The sequence below is a fragment of the Hirundo rustica genome, chromosome 7 (assembly GCF_015227805.2).
Source record: "Hirundo rustica isolate bHirRus1 chromosome 7, bHirRus1.pri.v3, whole genome shotgun sequence".
In the NCBI taxonomy this organism is placed as follows: domain Eukaryota; kingdom Metazoa; phylum Chordata; class Aves; order Passeriformes; family Hirundinidae; genus Hirundo; species Hirundo rustica.
In genome coordinates this window covers 33,129,647-33,147,646 of record NC_053456.1, presented here as the reverse complement: position 1 = coordinate 33,147,646, position 18,000 = coordinate 33,129,647, and the positions used below count along the sequence as shown (strand labels likewise).

Here is an 18,000-nt window from a genome sequence, read left to right as displayed (position 1 = left end):
GGGCCCGATCATCAACAGCATTGTTCCACCCTACCGGTCTATTCAGACCTCCGATACCAGGACTTGAATAATTAATGAAGACGCCTCGGAGAGGATAACGTCAGAATTTCGGACTTCACTCCGCGATCTTGTGTATAAAAAGGGACAGCCGGAGACCAGAAATTGTGAACTTGGGGGGGATACCAGGCTGACAGAGCTTGTTATCCGCGTTCACCCGGCACCGATCCCGGGCTCGGCGCTGTCCTTTTAAATTGTGGCTTTCCGAGACTGATATTTTGTCTCAAAATAAAATTCTAAATTTTGATACTTTGAATTTGGTCGATCTTATTTATAACAATTCTGGTGACCCCGACGTGATTGGAGTGATACCGGGACCCCCGAGGGACCCCCGTCTCTGACCAGGAGGCGCACCGCTGAATTCAGCGGCCTGGCGGAACTGGGGTATCCGGGAGGAACCGATCAACCACACGACGAACGAAACAGCGAAAGCCACATTTAAAAGGGAGATAGGCGAGGTCAGAGCTCTCGGGGAACTCGGGGAGGTTTTTCTTTGGAAGCAGAACCTCCGGAGCCGCGGTGAAGAAATCTACTCATAAAAATCTACGTGCACGAAGAATCCACGCAGGAAAAGGATCGTAAGTATTGCGTGGTTGAGTGGGGAGTGACCGAGCGTGTGAGTGAGACGTGATTTTATCACGAAGCGAGTGGGACCCCAAAATCGCAGTTCCATAGTCCCGCGAGGGGCGTGGTCGGTTGCGGGGGAAGCGAAAGTTTCGGGGGTAAAACGCACCTCACACGTTAAGCCCTGAAAACTCGGGGAGTTTTCGGAAAGGGGGGTCGGTCACAGGAAGGCTGGGAGGGAAGGTTACGTCCTTACAAGAGTTCCGGGGACTGGTAAACCTTCCAGCCTTGGACCAGGGACGGTCCGGGAAGGAAGTAAGGAGAAGAGAGCTCGCATACACCAGAGGAAACCCGGGGGGGGAGCGATCACCCACAAAGGGCTAGTATCTGGTAAACTCACACCATGGGACAGACAAAAAGCAAAGCTAGCAAAAGGAATCTTAGGAAACCAAAGCGGGGAACCGGTAAAGGAATCCCTGAAATCCCAGTTGAGAGCCCGCTGGGATGGATGTTAGAACATTGGGAAGAATGCCCCATAAGGGAGGGAAAATCCAAGAAACGGATGGTGCATTTTTGCATAGAAGTATGGGGTGGGGTAGAAATACGGGATCACGTAATTTGGCCCGTGTTTGGAACATTTGAAGAATGGATATGTAAGGCACTGGTACGTTATGTCGGAGAAAAGGGAACTGTGGAAGAACGGGAATATGCGGGGGTCTGGGGTAGAATTGATGCAAAATTACTACCCATAAGGATAAAGGACCCTGCCGATGTTTCCGGGGATAAGTGGGAGCCTTTAGACAACTTGCCTCCACCTTACATAGTACCCTCACCCCCTCCCCTCCCTGAGCAGAACAATCCACAGAACCCGGGGAGATTGGGACCCCCTCTGGGACGGAGGATTCCTATATCCCCGTCTCTCCCCTCTGCCCCTCCGTTGGAGTCACGAACAGTGGCCCCGGTCCCACCGGTCGGGCTCCCTCCCCCGCTAGAACCTGTACAAGCCACTCAGTCACTGGGAAGAGGTACACAAAGTACAGACACCCCTGCGCCAGCCCGAGATGACCTGTTGCCTGATCTAGATCTGGCGGCTTTCTTTAATTCTCCTGAAAACACACAGCAGGGTTGGGCAGAAGCAAAACACTCACCTCCCGCTAGGAGGACTAGGAGACAACTAAAGAGGATGAATGAGACGGAGAGTGAAGGGGAAGGTGAAAGAGCAAATCTTTTCCCCTTAAGGGAAATTCCCACTGCTCCAGGAATTATCGGGTACGTAAACGTCCCGATTAATACCAGTGATGTGAGAGCCTTTAAGAAGGAGATGGGAAAACTTATGGATGACCCTTTAGGGGTCTCCGAAAGACTAGATGAATTCTTAGGAACTAGCATCTATTCGTATGAAGATCTTACAGCTATTCTCAGATCTTTGTTCAATACGGAGGAAAGGGAAATGATCAGACAAGCGGGGATACGGGAATGGGAACGGAGGAACCCTCAGAGCACTCCTGGAGATCAGAAATGGCCAAGCCAAGATCCCCGATGGAATGCTCAAACTGAGGAGGGTAGGAGAAGCATGATTGATATGAGGAACATCATCATACAGGGAATAAGGGAGGCCGTGCCCCGGGGACAAAATCTGAGCAAGGTCTTTGGGGAATGTCAAGGGAAAGATGAGACCCCCACAGAATGGTTGGAAAGGTTGAGAAAAAGCCTCCAGATATACTCTGGGACAGACCCTGATTCTCCCGTGGGGGAGGTACTTTTAAAAACCCAATTTGTAGCAAAATCATGGGAGGATATCAGGAAAAAGCTGGAAAAGATTGAGGGGTGGCAGGAGAAGGGATTGCAGGAATTACTGCGGGAAGCCCAGAAAGTCTACATGAGAAGGGACGAGGAAAAACAGAAAATACAGGCTAGGGTGTTAGTAGCTGCAGTAAGGGAAGCCCAGAAACAGGAACGCCCACAAGCTTCGGAGAAACCCTTAAGGAAAGCACCTCCGAGGGGAGCCACACGCCCGCAAAAGGGGACTTCAGGAAAATGGATAGAGGGAATGGAATGTTTCTATTGTAAAAAGAAGGGACATATGAAAAAAGATTGTCCAAAGAAGATGAGAGATGAGAAGATGTTCCGGGAGGACTAGGGAAGTCAGGGGCTCTATCTTTTGGGGTCCATAACATCAGGAGAGCCCTTGATAACATTGAAAATAGGACCCCAGGGAACAAAAATGGATTTTTTGGTAGATTCAGGGGCTGAGAAAAGTACATTCAAGCAGCTGCCCCCGGGATGCCGAGTAAGTAAAGATTCTATGGTAGTTATAGGAGCTAAAGGGGAGCCATTCAAGGTACCTATAGTTAAGAATGTGGAAATAGAATCAGAGAATAAAATTTGTTTGGGAGATATGTTGCTAGTAGAAGAGGCTGATTACAACCTGCTGGGTAGGGATTTGATGGTTGCACTGGGGATCAACCTCATCATAAGGAATTCACAGATTACGGTTAGTATATATAAACTAACCTGTGAAGATGAGGACAAAATTAATCCCAAGGTATGGCACACAGGGAAGGAAGCGGGGAAATTGGCTATGGAACCTATATCAATTGAGATTGAAAAGCCTGAGGATCCCATAAGGATCAGGCAGTACCCAATCCCTCTAGAAGGGAGGCGGGGGCTGAAACCTATAATAGAGGATTTGATCAAAAAGGGCATATTGGAGCCATGTATGTCCAGACACAATACCCCAATACTGGCTGTTAAAAAGGGAGATGGGAATTATAGGTTAGTGCAAGATTTAAGAGCCATAAATGAAAGAACAAGAACTCGGTTCCCTGTAGTGGCTAACCCCTACACCCTTCTGAATAGGATCTCCCCGAGAGATACTTGGTACAGTGTTATAGACCTAAAGGATGCATTTTGGACCTGCCCTTTAGCTGAAGGCAGCAGGGATTTTTTTGCATTCCAATGGGAGGATCCAGACACTAACCGGAAACAACAGTTAAGGTGGGCCTCACTTCCCCAAGGATTCGTGGACTCCCCAAATTTATTTGGACAAGCATTGGAAAAGTTGCTAAGTCAGTTCTCCCCTAGGAAAGGGACCAAGATTTTACAATATGTAGATGATCTACTGGTGGCTGGTGAAACAGAGGAAGGTGTAAGAGAATGCACTATTGATTTGTTAAACTTTTTAGGGGAAAAGGGATTAAAGGTAGCAAAACAAAAGTTACAGTTCACAGAATCTGGGGTGAAATACTTAGGGCATTGGTTAGTAAAAGGGAAAAAGAAATTGGACCCTGCAAGGGTAGCTGGAATCATAGAACTGCCCCCCCCTAAAACCAAAAGACAAGTACGTCAGCTATTGGGGCTGTTAGGTTATTGTAGGCAGTGGATAGAAGGATATAGTGAAAAAGCAAAATTTTTGTATGAAAAATTAACTGCAGAGAGGATAAAATGGACAGAACAGGATGATAAGGAATTAGAGCGATTAAAGGGTGCTTTGGTGACTGCCCCAGTATTGAACCTCCCAGATATCAATAAGAAATTCCAATTATTTGTGAATGTAGAAAACCACACAGCACATGGGGTATTGACACAAGAATGGGCTGGGGATAGGAAGCCTGTAGGTTACCTTTCAAAATTGTTGGACCCTGTAAGCAGGGGGTGGCCTACATGTTTACAGGCGATAGTAGCAGTTGCCTTATTGATAGAAGAAGCCAAAAAGATTACTTTTGGGGCTCCCATCACAGTTTATACTCCACATAATGTAAGAACTATTTTACAACAAAAAGCTGAAAAATGGCTCACAGATGCCAGATTGTTGAAGTATGAGGCCATTCTCCTTCATGCTCCAGAATTAGAATTAAGGACAACACAAGCAAGTAATCCTGCTGGGTTCCTGTTTGGGGAAGCTTCATCAGAGCCTATACACAACTGTATAGACCTAGTAGAATTACAAACAAAAATTAGGGAAGATCTGGAGGACGAGGAGCTCGAAGAAGGGGAAAAATGGTTTGTAGATGGGTCAGCCAGGGTTATAGAAGGGAAAAGAAAATCAGGATATGCAATTATAGATGGGAAAACTGGGGGAGTGATAAAGTCAGGCCCCTTGGGCACTTCATGGTCAGCTCAGGCATGTGAATTGTATGCTGTGTTGCAAGCACTCAAAGGACTTAAAGGAAAAATAGGAACTATTTTCACTGACTCAAAGTATGCGTTTGGGGTAGTGCATACCTTTGGGAAAATCTGGGAGGAAAGAGGACTGGTGAACACTAGAGGAAAAGGGTTAATACATGAGGATCTAATAAGGCAAATTCTCAAGGCAGTAAGGGAACCAAAAGCTATTGCAGTGGTATATGTAAAGAGTCACCAGGCTGGACTACAGTTCAGAATACGTGGGAATAATTTGGCTGATCAGGAAGCCAGGAAAGCAGCTCTCCTAACCCTGGATACCCTGGAAAGCAGGACAGAAAATTTTGGAGAAGGTTCTCCTCATCCCACAGAAAAGGAGATTGAGGATTTCAAGAAAATGGGGGGAAATTTAATAGATGGGAAATGGAAATTGACTGACGGTCGAGAATTGATCCCAAAGGCTTATGCAAGGATCATATTAAAAAGATTGCATGCACAAACTCATTGGGGAACTCAAGCTTTAGCAGAACAATTTTTGAAATTTTTTGGATGTAAGGGTATCTTCGAGTTAGCCAAGCAGGAGGTTCAGAGTTGCTTGGTCTGCCAGAAAATTAATAAATCAAAGGTCAAACACAATGCATTAGGGGGACGTCCTTTAGCATATCGCCCCTTTGGGAGAATACAAGTGGATTTTACAGAGTTACCAAAAATAGGTAGATATAGATATCTGCTAGTGATAGTAGACCAATTAACACATTGGGTGGAGGCATTCCCTAGCCCTAGGGCTACAGCTCAAACAGTAGCACGGAGATTATTGGAGGAAGTAATTCCCAGATATGGAATCCCTGATTCCATTGATTCAGATCAGGGAACTCATTTTACATCCAAGGTCATAAAAAGCTTAGCAGAGGCTCTGGGAATCAGATGGGAATATCATACCCCATGGCATCCTCAGAGCTCAGGTCAAGTAGAGAGAATGAATCAAACTCTGAAGGCACAATTGTCAAAACTTATGCTAGAAACTAGAATGACTTGGATAAAATGCCTCCCTCTAGCCCTCCTAAACATCAGAACACAACCTCATTCCGGTTCGGGATTATCTCCATTCGAGATGTTGTACGGAATGCCTTATGAGCATGGAATGCCAGTTGGACATCCCCGGGTGGAGGATTGTCAGATCCAGTCTTATATCATTGTGATTAACAAAAATTTGCAGGAACTCCGGAAGCGTGGGTTAATAGCACAAAGCACCCCGCTGGGGTTTGCTATCCACAAGATCCAGCCGGGTGATCGAGTGTTGATCAGAGCGTGGAAAGAAGCACCGCTGTCATCGCATTGGGAGGGACCTTTCCTCGTCCTCCTCACAACAGATACTGCCGTGAGAACAGCAGAGAAAGGCTGGACCCATTGCTCCCGAGTGAAAAAGGTGGAACAACACAGCAGCTCTCCGCAGTGGAAAATCACCTCTGCACCTGGGGATTTAAAGCTGAGAATTCACCGAGACACCCAATGACCAGCGCTTATCGGATAAGTTGCACTCAGGCAGGATGTCCCTGCTATCCTTTTGTTCATTTTAAGTGCGGGTATTGTGAACAAGTTTGGGTAACTCATTGTGTCCGGGGGGCTAGACCTTGGAATTTGTGTGTACCTTGTTACGAGGAGGAGGTCAGGCTTACCAATCTATTCCTATACGTTGCCACAGAATCGGGATTGTTCGAATTGGATTCTCCTGAGTGGTTCCACTATTACACTAAAGGGTTAAGGGGAGGATTGAATAAAAGGGCGGATCCACTCGTAATTGAGTGCAGGAGAACGTTGAAAGTACCCTGTAGAGGAGATCAAATAAGGAGAACGAGGTGGGAGCAGTACAAGAGGCGATATGCTCAGAGAAGCACCGGCAGGGACCCGGAAGAATATCCCTGCTGCCAAGAAGATGGATTACCCCGCCGCTGGTGGCAACCCAACGGGCGAAGGGTGGAGCAGAGGGATAGGCCTATGGGTAACCCTGGTGATCCTGAGTCAAGCCATGTGCCCCACGAATGGCCTCCACGAACCCCAAGAGGGGATGGGGATGGAAACTAATCTCCCCACGGTCCCTCCAAACCTTACCCGGAACAGAGTTTTGGAATCCAGGGTACGAGTAGACTGGTTTACACCAAAAAGGGGGGAGAATCGTCAGTGGAATGAAGGGGTTAAATTGAACAAATCCAATCACCCGATGGCAACGACTAGGAAAAGGAGGGAGGTGAGCAGTCTTCCTTTGATCACAACATGCAAAGAATGTAACAAAACTGTGTGGATTGGAGGGAAAAAGGAGAGTACCTTTGTGGGATATCTCCAAGTTAACCCTTTATGTTATGATAAGAGGAAACTGAAGATGTGTGCCTTGAACGGGAAAACATATTGGGTGGGACAAAATGAGAAATTGCAAACAGCTACTTTAGCAAATGGACCTATATTACTCGATATGTTGGGGGAGAACGATGAAAGGGTTTGTTTAAGAATGGATAAAGTTTTTTGCTTTTCCAAGGACGAGGAAGGGTTAGACCCTGAGAACAAGATACAAAAGGTAGCCCTGGAATTTAAACGACAAGAATTGGCAGCTAAGAAAAAGAGAATGGAGCAGGAAAGAATGAGGACATTAAGTGAACAATATGATCAATTGGAAAAACAGTCTAATGATTGGAGTCTGGCTACTTCCAGCAAAAATCTTTTCCTGGATTTGGTACAGGAGATTGCTACCGAGTTAGGGCTAACTAATTGTTGGATCTGCGGAGGATTAAAATCCGCCGAAAGATGGCCATGGAAAGGTGAGAGTTTAACTCCTGAGCAGTTACTAAAATGGGATAATAAAATCTTAAACACTTTAACCCGGCCAGGAGGGTGGACACTGGATGAACGAGTAATAGGGACAATCTGTATTAGTAGGGAAGGGAATGTGTACAGTGATGTAGTAGGATACACCCCTTGTCTATCCACTCTGGCTGTAAATTCCAACAACAGATCCAAAATGTGGCAACCAGAACCCCCAAATGGGTACTGGGGAAAAGAGAAGCAAGGAAAGTGTAATTGGGTAGAGGAAATTGAACTCTGTTGGCATGAACTCACTAACGCTAACCCATATTACTCCTTAACTGAACTGGTGGAATTTTGGGACAAACCGGAAAATATAGACATTAAATGGAAAGCTCCCAGCGGGATTTATTGGATCTGTGGGAAAAGAGCTTACAGTGAATTGCCCCGGAAATGGAAAGGGTCCTGTACCCTAGGTATGATTAGACCCTCTTTCTTTACACTCCCCAGAACTGGTAGCAATTTGCTAGGGGCCCCTTTGTATGAAACCCTCAGCAGGAGAAAGCGAGAGGTAAAGAAAGGACTCCCACAAGTGGGAGGGAATCAGAAATGGGGAGAGGAAGAATGGCCTGCAGAGCGCATCATAGAATACTATGGTCCAGCCACCTGGGCACAGGATGGAAGTTGGGGTTACAGGACCCCAGTATACTTATTGAACCGGCTAATCAGGCTACAGGCTGTAGTAGAAATAGTGTCTAACCACACTTCAGACGCCCTGGAATTGTTAGCCAAACAACACTCACAAATGAGAGCTTTCGTATACCAAAATCGAATAGCTCTGGACTATTTACTAGCAGAGGAAGGGGGTGTGTGCGGGAAATTTAATGACTCAGAATGCTGTATCGAAATCAATGACTATGGAGAAACTATTAGAGATTTGGCTGCAGAAATTAAAAAAGTGGCGCACGTCCCAGTGCAGAAATGGAATTCGATCCTAAAAGCATCATGGTGGGATCAAATATTTGGAACGGGAGATTGGTGGAAGAAGGTGGGGTTCTTTATCCTGTGCTCAGTGGCTGGGTTAGTGTTCTTGCCTTGTTTAATACCTTGCCTAATAAGACTAATTCACACTGTGGTCCAGGGAATGCAAATAGCAGCCCTTCCTATGGATCCGGAATTAGCTTCAGGAGGATTAGCCAAAGAAAAAGCCACCTCAAAAATTATGAATTTAACCGAGGAAAGAAGTACTGCGGCTCAGGTGTTAGAAAAATTTGAAGCCCAGATACAGGGAGGAAACATAGAGAGAACATATTGGAACAAAACGACAGGGGAAAGGTTAACAGAATAATGGTTAAGAGGCTTTTTTATCTTGACAGAGAAAAAAGACTATAACCAGAACACGAATTAAATTGGTGAATTTGGAAGAGGGGGGATTGTGATAAATGTGCTAAAGTTAATTCGTGTTATCAAATTATACAAGGTAAATGTTGAACTGTATAAAATATGAATGTTAGAAATGTGTTCAAATGTACATAAAGTAAAGGTAAAATGTAGAAACTAAAAATTAGAAATTTCCTGGCTTGGGAAGCACAGGAGGGACACGAGGAAAGTATGATTGGAATTACCAGAGAGGGGGCCTTGAAACTATTGCTGCCGGGAATCCCTGAAAGGAAACAAAGAACCACGGAAGAAGAAGATACAAGTCCGGAGACCAAGATAATCACTTCAGATGGATATCTCTACTCGTCTCCGCTGAAATTAACATATACACGACACACCCGGGCCCGATCATCAACAGCATTGTTCCACCCTACCGGTCTATTCAGACCTCCGATACCAGGACTTGAATAATTAATGAAGACGCCTCGGAGAGGATAACGTCAGAATTTCGGACTTCACTCCGCGATCTTGTGTATAAAAAGGGACAGCCGGAGACCAGAAATTGTGAACTTGGGGGGGATACCAGGCTGACAGAGCTTGTTATCCGCGTTCACCCGGCACCGATCCCGGGCTCGGCGCTGTCCTTTTAAATTGTGGCTTTCCGAGACTGATATTTTGTCTCAAAATAAAATTCTAAATTTTGATACTTTGAATTTGGTCGATCTTATTTATAACAGTGTATACACCACTATTCACTGAAGTCCAATCACAGAAAACCAGCAATATATGTTTGTTACTAAGTTAGAAGAATTCAAAATCCTTTCCTTAGAATGTTCAGAGATGTATTTTTTTTAAATATATGATAGTCAAGAGCTCTATCTACATTGTATTATTTCTCAACAGAAAACAGAGCAGATAGAAGATAAAGTTTTTTTGAAATTTAGACATATTGGCTTAGATCAAAAAACCCCCAAGATTAACCATTTATTTTCTATATTGGAAAGTTTTTCCTCTAGAAATCTAATTTTTGAAAGACTGCAAAATCACTGGTGTCTGTGCATGTCCTGAATCTACTGAATGACGGAACATCTCCTACTTAATTCAGGAGTCTTCTGTGATGGAAGTCAGCATAAACTTGCCAAATAGCCCAACCTTTGCTGGCTCAGCCTCCCCTAGGAGCCTCACACAAGTGCCCCTGTAGGGCCACGTGTTTCCTCTCACCTCCACTGGCATCCGTCAGCTCTGTCCTGCGCAGGAAGCCCAGGTACCCGGTGCGAGCCCACATGGTTTGAGTGTCCCCAAAACTCAGGCGAGCAGTAAAGTGATCAGCGTGCAGTGCTTCTTCTCCATACACCGTGTAGTAACCAGTAGCATTGTGCGGGCTACTCACCCATATCTAGGGGATAAACCAAACCCAAACTGGAATAAACATAATTCATTTTGGCAGACACAGACAGCATCGTTAATTGATTTAAAAGATCCATTTCACTGACAATTCTGATTACTCCAAAATGCCAGTTTTATTAAGATCATTAACTTCTGACCAGAGAAAAGGCATTTTATATACATGTAATTGGGGGATGGTAAAGGCCATAAGAAAAAATGAACCGGCCATTTGGCTTACTGGAAAAGAACACCTGCTAACCTATTAGCTGGGAATCTTATTACACAGCGAAAGATGCCTATGAAACAAAGGTTGAACCAAGCAGCAAATTATCTACTCCTGCTGCCCACTGATGGGAGCACATCCCTACCTGTGCTAGCTGCCAGACAGACACAGACTAGTGCCCTGGTCCCACCTGGTGCTATGCAGCCACATGTGCAGGAACGCACACAGTGCCAGCTCTCTGGGGGATTCATTCACGTGCCACACCAGGGTCATGCTGGCTGTCCCACCCAGGGGAAGGAAGGCATTTATCTAACAGCAGGTATCGATGTATCACATCACATAAACACAGTGCAGCAGTACCAAACCTTTACCTCTCCTAAATGTGAGTCTCCCAGAGGTCCCTTGGTTTCTGTGTGTGCTATGATGACCTTTACTCCCGGAAGAATCTTGGATAAGAAGCAAACAGAAATTAAGAAAATGAATCAATCAAAAGAAAAATTAATCAGAAGTCAACAGTCTGTGCTTCCCTTACTACTCCTCTCTGCACCACAGATACCAACCATCTCTTCCTATCGCTGTTGTTTAACTTGTTAAATAATTTTAAATCTGAGCAGCTGTTTTGCAGCTTCAGCAGTTGGTTTCACTCTTAAAAAATGCCTTCCATATGAAGGCCTCAGATTTGTTTCTGTGGTAATAATTTATCCTATTGCTTTATGTCATGCACTTGGCTTCACTTTAACTACTCCTCCTGGACACAGTCTGATTAGCCAAGCTCATCCCACATATTCTGTACTGAGATCAAGGTGATGCAGCTCTGGGCCCATGTGAGGGCCATGAGGACATAACGAGCATCATAATGGCTTTACACTGAAAGAGGCAGTTTGGAGTAGATGTTGGGAAGAAATTCTCCCCGGTGAGGGTGGTGAGGCCCTGGCACAGGTTGCCTAGGAAAGCTGTGTCTACCTCACCCCAGAAGTGTCCAAGGCCAGGTTGGAGGGGGCCTGGAGCAACCTGGTCTAGTGGAAGGTGTCCCCCCACCCACGGCAGACAGGTACTGGAATGAGATGAGCTTTAAAATCCTTTCCAACCCAAACCACTCTGTGATTCTGTGAGAAGGAAGGATCACACTCAGTCTCTCACCTTCCCAGACTCCATAAGTGGCAGACTGTGTGGAGAACCTCTCTCTACCAATCGCACCCTGAGAAAATAAGAGGATACACTTGTACAAGGCTTTAAGAACTGTTGGAGGTTAGGATTTTTGGTTTTCTTTCCTTTTTGTCTCAGAGAATTTTCTCCCATCTGCTGCCTAAGAGATGATAATGACTGTACTTAAGAGAGACAAAAGATGTAGCCAAGGAGGACAGGGAAAGGTGCAGCTGGCTGCACTCTTGCAGCTGAGGGGCTTTCTCTCGGGAAGGGTACAGATACCATGAGATTTTGGCCTGGGCCTCCTCTCTCTCGCTCACTTTCGGATCAGAGGGGAGACAGCTGGTCTGTGGTGGCTGTGGGAAGAATTTGCTGCCACCTTGGAGTTCCACCTTTCACTGCTTTTACCATGAGTGAGGCTTTGCTCATAAGAGCAGCCAGTGAACTGTGATACCTTAGTAACACTCGATCACACTGGAAAAGGACCCTAACCATTTACTCTGGTGCCTCAGGGGAAAACCTGAGGACCTGAGGACCCTGAGCCCCTCCCTTCTCCGAGGGAGCCTCTCCTGGCTGCTTGCAGGAGCAGAGCTGCCACTGCCCAGCCCCGCTGTCTTCTGCTGCTGCTTTGGGTATTTCACTACATTTTACTTCAATACCCCGTCTGCCTGACCCCATGGTTCCTGCTGCAGCTGTGGAGTTTGTGCTATGTTTTGTTTGCCACTCTGGGGTGTGCCCGCCTCTGCTGCTCCAGCCGCTGCAGCTCATCTCCCCATCCAGAGGGGCACTGGGACCGGCTGCTGCTGCAGGCTTGGAAAGGAAGCTGCTTTTCCATCTCTTCCACCTCTTTGCTCGCCATTAACTGAGTGAAGATGCAACTGAGGTTCCTGCTGCAGCCCCTCTTCCCCATTCAGCCCGTCCGCCATCACCGCTGCCCTCAGGGCTCGCGGCACAGCGCCCCCTGCAGGCCCGGGGGTATCACCGCACCCGCCCGGCCCGGAGCCAGCAGCGCCCCTGGTGGCCGTGAGCGGAACTGCACCTAAGGGGAAAGGGCCTGACAGCCCCGACAGGGCTGGGGGGCTCTGTTCTCTTTGTCTGCCTCGCCACACACACATACTAGGGAAGAACTGGTATTCCTTTTCTCATATCTTTGCCTGAAAGCCCCTTAATTTCAGTTGTAATTTGGAGGGAAGGGATTTTCCATTCCAAGGGAGGTTCCCATCTTCCTTGGCAGATGCCTGTCTTTCAAACCAAGACGAAAACTCAAACAGAAGCTAAACAGGTGTGTTCTAGTATATCCACTGCTACTCCATCCTTAGCTGCACTGACTGAGCTGCAATGAATCACCCAGTTACTCTATTTATTCACAACTTACAGTAACAAGTTTCTCGCTGTCTTCAAAACTTCCCTATTAGCACTGCCATATAACACATTCTTTTTGAGAATCTGTAACTCTCCTCTCTGGAAAGATGAGTACCTTTTTCCAACAAAGCCTGAATGTTGCAGTCCCACCAGCATTTTAAATTCACCTTATTTTCTGGATTCTCCTGGACCTCTACTTGTCACACTGAGCAATGGCAGAGCATCAGCAGGAATCAGAAACAGCAAAGAGCAAGGAGACTAAGTGGCATTAAGTGAGAGTGTAGCCCAGGTAAGGCTGAGGGAACAGAGTTGTTTTGGTTTGAAGGGAAAAGGAAAAAAAGACTAAGAGAGATTATAATTGTGCTATTTCCACTACCTGCATCACTGTTAGAGAGCAGACTTCTTGGAATTGCACAGCACAGGGATATAATATAGCAGGGAGTCAGTTGGCTGCTGCCAAGAATATTTCAACAAACTAATGCAATGAGGCTGAAGTTTCTTCTCCACAGCCACTGAAGAGTCAATGCTTTAACACAGACTGTACCTGTCGTGTCGAAGGGCTCTCATATCTACATAGACTGTTGTTGGATCTGGTCCTGCTGTTCCCTAATAAGGAGGAAGAAACAAATTCAACAGAAGCTACAACATCCTGCTTTCATTCTCACAGCCACATAAATTCACAAATTTCTCTCCCTTTTTTATTGACTTACAAAGCACTTCCCTAATGTACAAGAAACAGAGTAATGTAGCCCCCCTCTCTACACTGACTATTGTAGAGACTTTGCTTTTTATGGAATCAGTCAATGAATGAACAAGTGAAGTATGTAGTACAAGTAAGTCTAAGTTTGCAAAATATTTAAATTTAAATTTAAAATTCGGCTTTTAGGATTTTATTTGAGTAAGCATCTACTCTAAAACCCACATAGCCAGCTGTAGTGGATTATGTAACCTAGAAATGTAATGTGTATTCTATTTTATCTGTTGAAGGCTGGTTTTTGGGGAGATGTTTTGTCCTCCTCTCGCTCCTCCAGGGGGGAAGGAGGAGGATACCTCCTGATAATGGCCCAGCCATTAAAACCACGTGGGGCAGTGTTTCTTATCTCTTTCACCACCCCTCCATCCTCCAAGGGGACATCTTCTGATAAGGGGCCATTAGGGCCCCCCAATGACATGACACATTCCATCATCCCATTGGGAGATGCTCCACACAGTGGGGGAGGAGCCAGTTGTTCCCAGCTAGATAAAAACTGGGACTGAAGGACACAAGAGATCCGGTTTTTCCACTGGATGCCCGGAAGAAGACTGGACCCATCTCACCACCACTGGATTTTCTACAGGACCACCTCTACTCCACAGAACCACATCTGTTACTCCAGGAGGATTTATTTGGACTGCTTCCAACACCCTGACCACCAGGGTGCCAGGTCGTATCCCTGACTCTGTCAGGGTTTTTTCCAGGATCCTTGTTTGCTTCCTTGCTTGTATTTTTTGTACTACTACATTTGTATTTTCCTTTTTATTTTTAATATTCCTAGTAAAGAACTGTTACTCCTATTTCCCATATCTTTGCCTGAAAGCCCCTAATTGCAAAATTATAATAATTGGAGGGAAGGGGGTTTACATTCTCCATTCCAAGGGAGGCTCTAGTTTCCCCTGGCAGACAACTGTTTTTCAAAACCAAGACACCAGTGCAGAAGGATGTAAGCACAAACCTGTGTGGGCCTAGTCCCTAACACTGCAGAACCAGGTGGACTTTAGGACATGACAAGCACACATGCATCACTATACCTGTTCAGCCAGCTTGCCCAGCCTGTTTGGCTGACAGCAGGACCACAAACAGAAGTAACAGAGGCCATCAAAGTGTGGGAAACAGAGAGAAAGGGGAAAAAAAGAAAATACAAACAAAGAGGCACTGGAAACATAAGATACACACAGTAAGACAGAACACAAAACTACACTGTTTTAGAATGAAAAGGAAATTTCCATTTCAGATTATTTAAGAGCTTGGCACCTTTAGGTAGTTCTTTTGGAAACATGCAAGTCTCAGATCATGAACAAAAGAGGGCTATGGCAACTCTTACTGCTTTATAACAAACCCCTTCTCCCTCAGAAGACTGCTGCTTCAGAAACACCTTCTCAGTGAACCAATTCAGCAGAGTGGGAAGACATGCATTTATCTGCCTGCTAATTTGCATCAAAAGTTGGTCATTCCTTTACATCCACTTAAATCCAATTTAAAAAGTTTAATGGAGGTATCATTTTGAACAATGGGGGGAAAGGGGTAGAAAACCCCTCCCACTAAGAAGGTGCTCAAGAATGGAAAAGAGAGAGATGAAAAAGACATAAAACGAAGGGGAAGCTTAACTGCTCAGCAGTCCTGTATTCCTCTCTGGGTTTTGGGTTTTTTGAGTACTTTTCATGTTGCCATTCAGTATTCTGCAGAAAAACTGTTTCCCACCCCTTTATGCCAAACTGGCTTTTGAAATTTTTATTCACAAAGGCAATTTGGAAAGCTATTCTTTCAACCTTGGCAGCTGAAATGTTTTATTCAATGAATTTAACATCTTAATTTGCAGTCATCATGATTTTATGTGTATCCTTCCTGTTTTTCCAGTTATTGATTCATAAAATCACTCTGACGTTATTTCTTTATAACCATTTAGCTTGGTCTTGTCAAAAATCCTCTCTCCTTTAATTGTGAAAGAAACCATAGAAACTAAGGAAACAATTGTGAATGGCAATGTATTTAGCTCATGTCCCAAAATATCTCTCTTGTAGGAAGCCTAGAACACTGTAATATATTCTGAGAGCTAAAAAGGCTTTTCTTCATCTAGTGGGCACCAGGAAGAAAAAAAAAGGAAAAACAAAGTTTTGGAGAAGTACAGTAGCAATTTTCATAGAATCCTATTTTATTACGTGTAATTCATACCAATAAAATTGGAAATTAAAATTACACATACTCCATGTGCCCCCTAAGATATTCCCCACATACAAAACTACACACTGCTTCATCTGAAACCTGAGCACTGTATTTACTAACTCAAGCATCCTTCAAACTCCAAGGTGCTTTCCCATTTTCTAGTCCATACTTACTTAATACCTGATTTTTCAGCTAAGTTTTGGGGAAAAAAAAAAAAAAGTTTTTATATATATATATACACACACATATATATAATGTAGGTATTTTTGTAAATCTCCTGACTGGAAAAGAAATGCCTCATTAAAAGAGTTAGACTTCATCTGGTTAAATTACTCATAGAAGATTATTATCAGCTGAGGACTAAACTTTTAAAGGTGGTTCTGGCCCACAGAATGTCATTATCTCCAGACTGTGAAGCACAGCTAAGTACTTTATGGGCATATCCTCCCTCTCAAAGCCTCCAATTTCACACTTATAAGTAAAAAAAAAGTACAGCTCTCACACAAGGTGAGAAAAAAATATTTGCATGCTGCTAATACTCATTTGAGATCTTTAAAAATAATAATAATTAAAAAAACCACCAAAAACAAACCACACCAGAAATGTCAATCTTCTGGGTCTTATTTGCGAAATTCTGTCTTCCATTTAATTCCACATTATATAAAACAAGACAAAATCTAAGCACACAAAAGCTGAAACAACACGGCTTGCAACATGTAATATTTATGAACAGGAAGGTGTTTATTTAATACTTCTCCTGCATAGTAGGAAGGTAACAAGTTTCTTAGTACTAACCCTCTGGATTAGAAAGGCAAATCAATTGGTCAATTAGTAGAGAAAATGAAATTATGATAATCAACATCATATTAAACATCTTATTTAAAAGCTTAATTTAACTTGGTGATGAAGCAAGCAAGCAAATGGAGCCACAGTTCATTAGAAAAAGAAATCCATTCAGCTGAACATGATTTTCTACCAAGTTCCCAGAGACTCTGTGTAAGGAACAAGCATTTAATCTCACCTGTAAGCAAATTGCTACGTTGACCCTGCACCCAAAGGTAGTGCTCACTGCACGAGCAGAGAGGCCCAGGTCTTTGAATAACTTGGAGAAAGACTGGGTGAGGGTGATCCTCGGCCTCTCCTCTGCCACCACCATGCAGGTGCGCACGCAGGACAGGTTAACCCCCTTCATCTGGGAGAGAACAAGATTGTAACTTCAAAGGCAGCAATTCTAGAAAGAAACCGTTTTATTTGTGCAACAGAATGGCTTCAAAAGCACTAGAGTAAGACATGAACCGGATTAACACTACAGACCAGGCGCAGCTGCAACACATTTTGAGCTGAAAAACCCTCAAAATGTCATTTTGCCACAGGGCTGGGCTCTCCAGAGACCTGCTGGCTCCCAGCACTGCACAGTTTAGGTGTTCCAGACATCATCAGCTCCTCTCAATGTGAATGTGAACCTGCTCGCTCCCAGCACTGCACAGTTTAGGTGTTCCAGACATCATCAGCTCCTCTCAATGTGAATGTGAACCTGCTGGCTCCCAGCACTGCACAGTTTAGGTGTTCCAGACATCATCAGCTCCTCTCAATGTGAATGTGAAGCTGGAACAAATGGCTGTGGGGCAGGAATCCCTTCGGTGAGGTCCAGTGGAACAGAGGGACAAGGTTTTTTTGTCTCTCTTGAGGGCACACAATACAACCACGTTTTTTGTGAAGGAGCTGACACACATTCCCAGTGGAAGTCCTGAGCAGCTGAGTTATAACAGCTCTGGGAATGTTCCTTCCTCTTTAAGGAAATTAAATCTGAATTGAGAGATTTCCCTCAAAAATAAATAGATGCATTAGAGTGTAACTGATGTTGTTAGGAATCAAAGGATCATATTAGCTATGCTTTGAGTGGGAAGGAAAGGACTTTAAAGCTTTTCTCATTCCGACCCCTCTGCATGGCCAGGGACACCTTTCTCTAGATCAGGCTGCTCCAAGCCCCATCCACTGGCCTGGAACACTTCAAGGACTGGGGAAGATTACATCCATTTTAGAACTC

General features: G+C 44.7%; 1 protein-coding gene across 4 annotated transcripts in view; it reads right to left on the bottom strand.

Moving 5' to 3' along the window:
- The window catches only part of DIP2A (disco interacting protein 2 homolog A), a 91,098-nt gene that overhangs the window by 3,595 nt on the left and 69,503 nt on the right, over positions 1–18,000 (bottom strand). For 3 of the 4 annotated variants that reach the window (XM_040069191.1, XM_040069192.1, XM_040069196.1), the window contains 6 exons: positions 16,975–17,145; positions 14,822–14,851; positions 13,578–13,639; positions 11,666–11,723; positions 10,897–10,971; positions 10,138–10,312 (listed from right to left, as the gene is read on the bottom strand). In XM_040069191.1, the coding sequence (XP_039925125.1) occupies positions 10,138–10,312; positions 10,897–10,971; positions 11,666–11,723; positions 13,578–13,639; positions 14,822–14,851; positions 16,975–17,145 (571 nt within the window). The remainder of the gene's footprint in view (positions 1–10,137; positions 10,313–10,896; positions 10,972–11,665; positions 11,724–13,577; positions 13,640–14,821; positions 14,852–16,974; positions 17,146–18,000) is intronic. The other variant, XM_040069195.1, reaches the window with a different exon arrangement.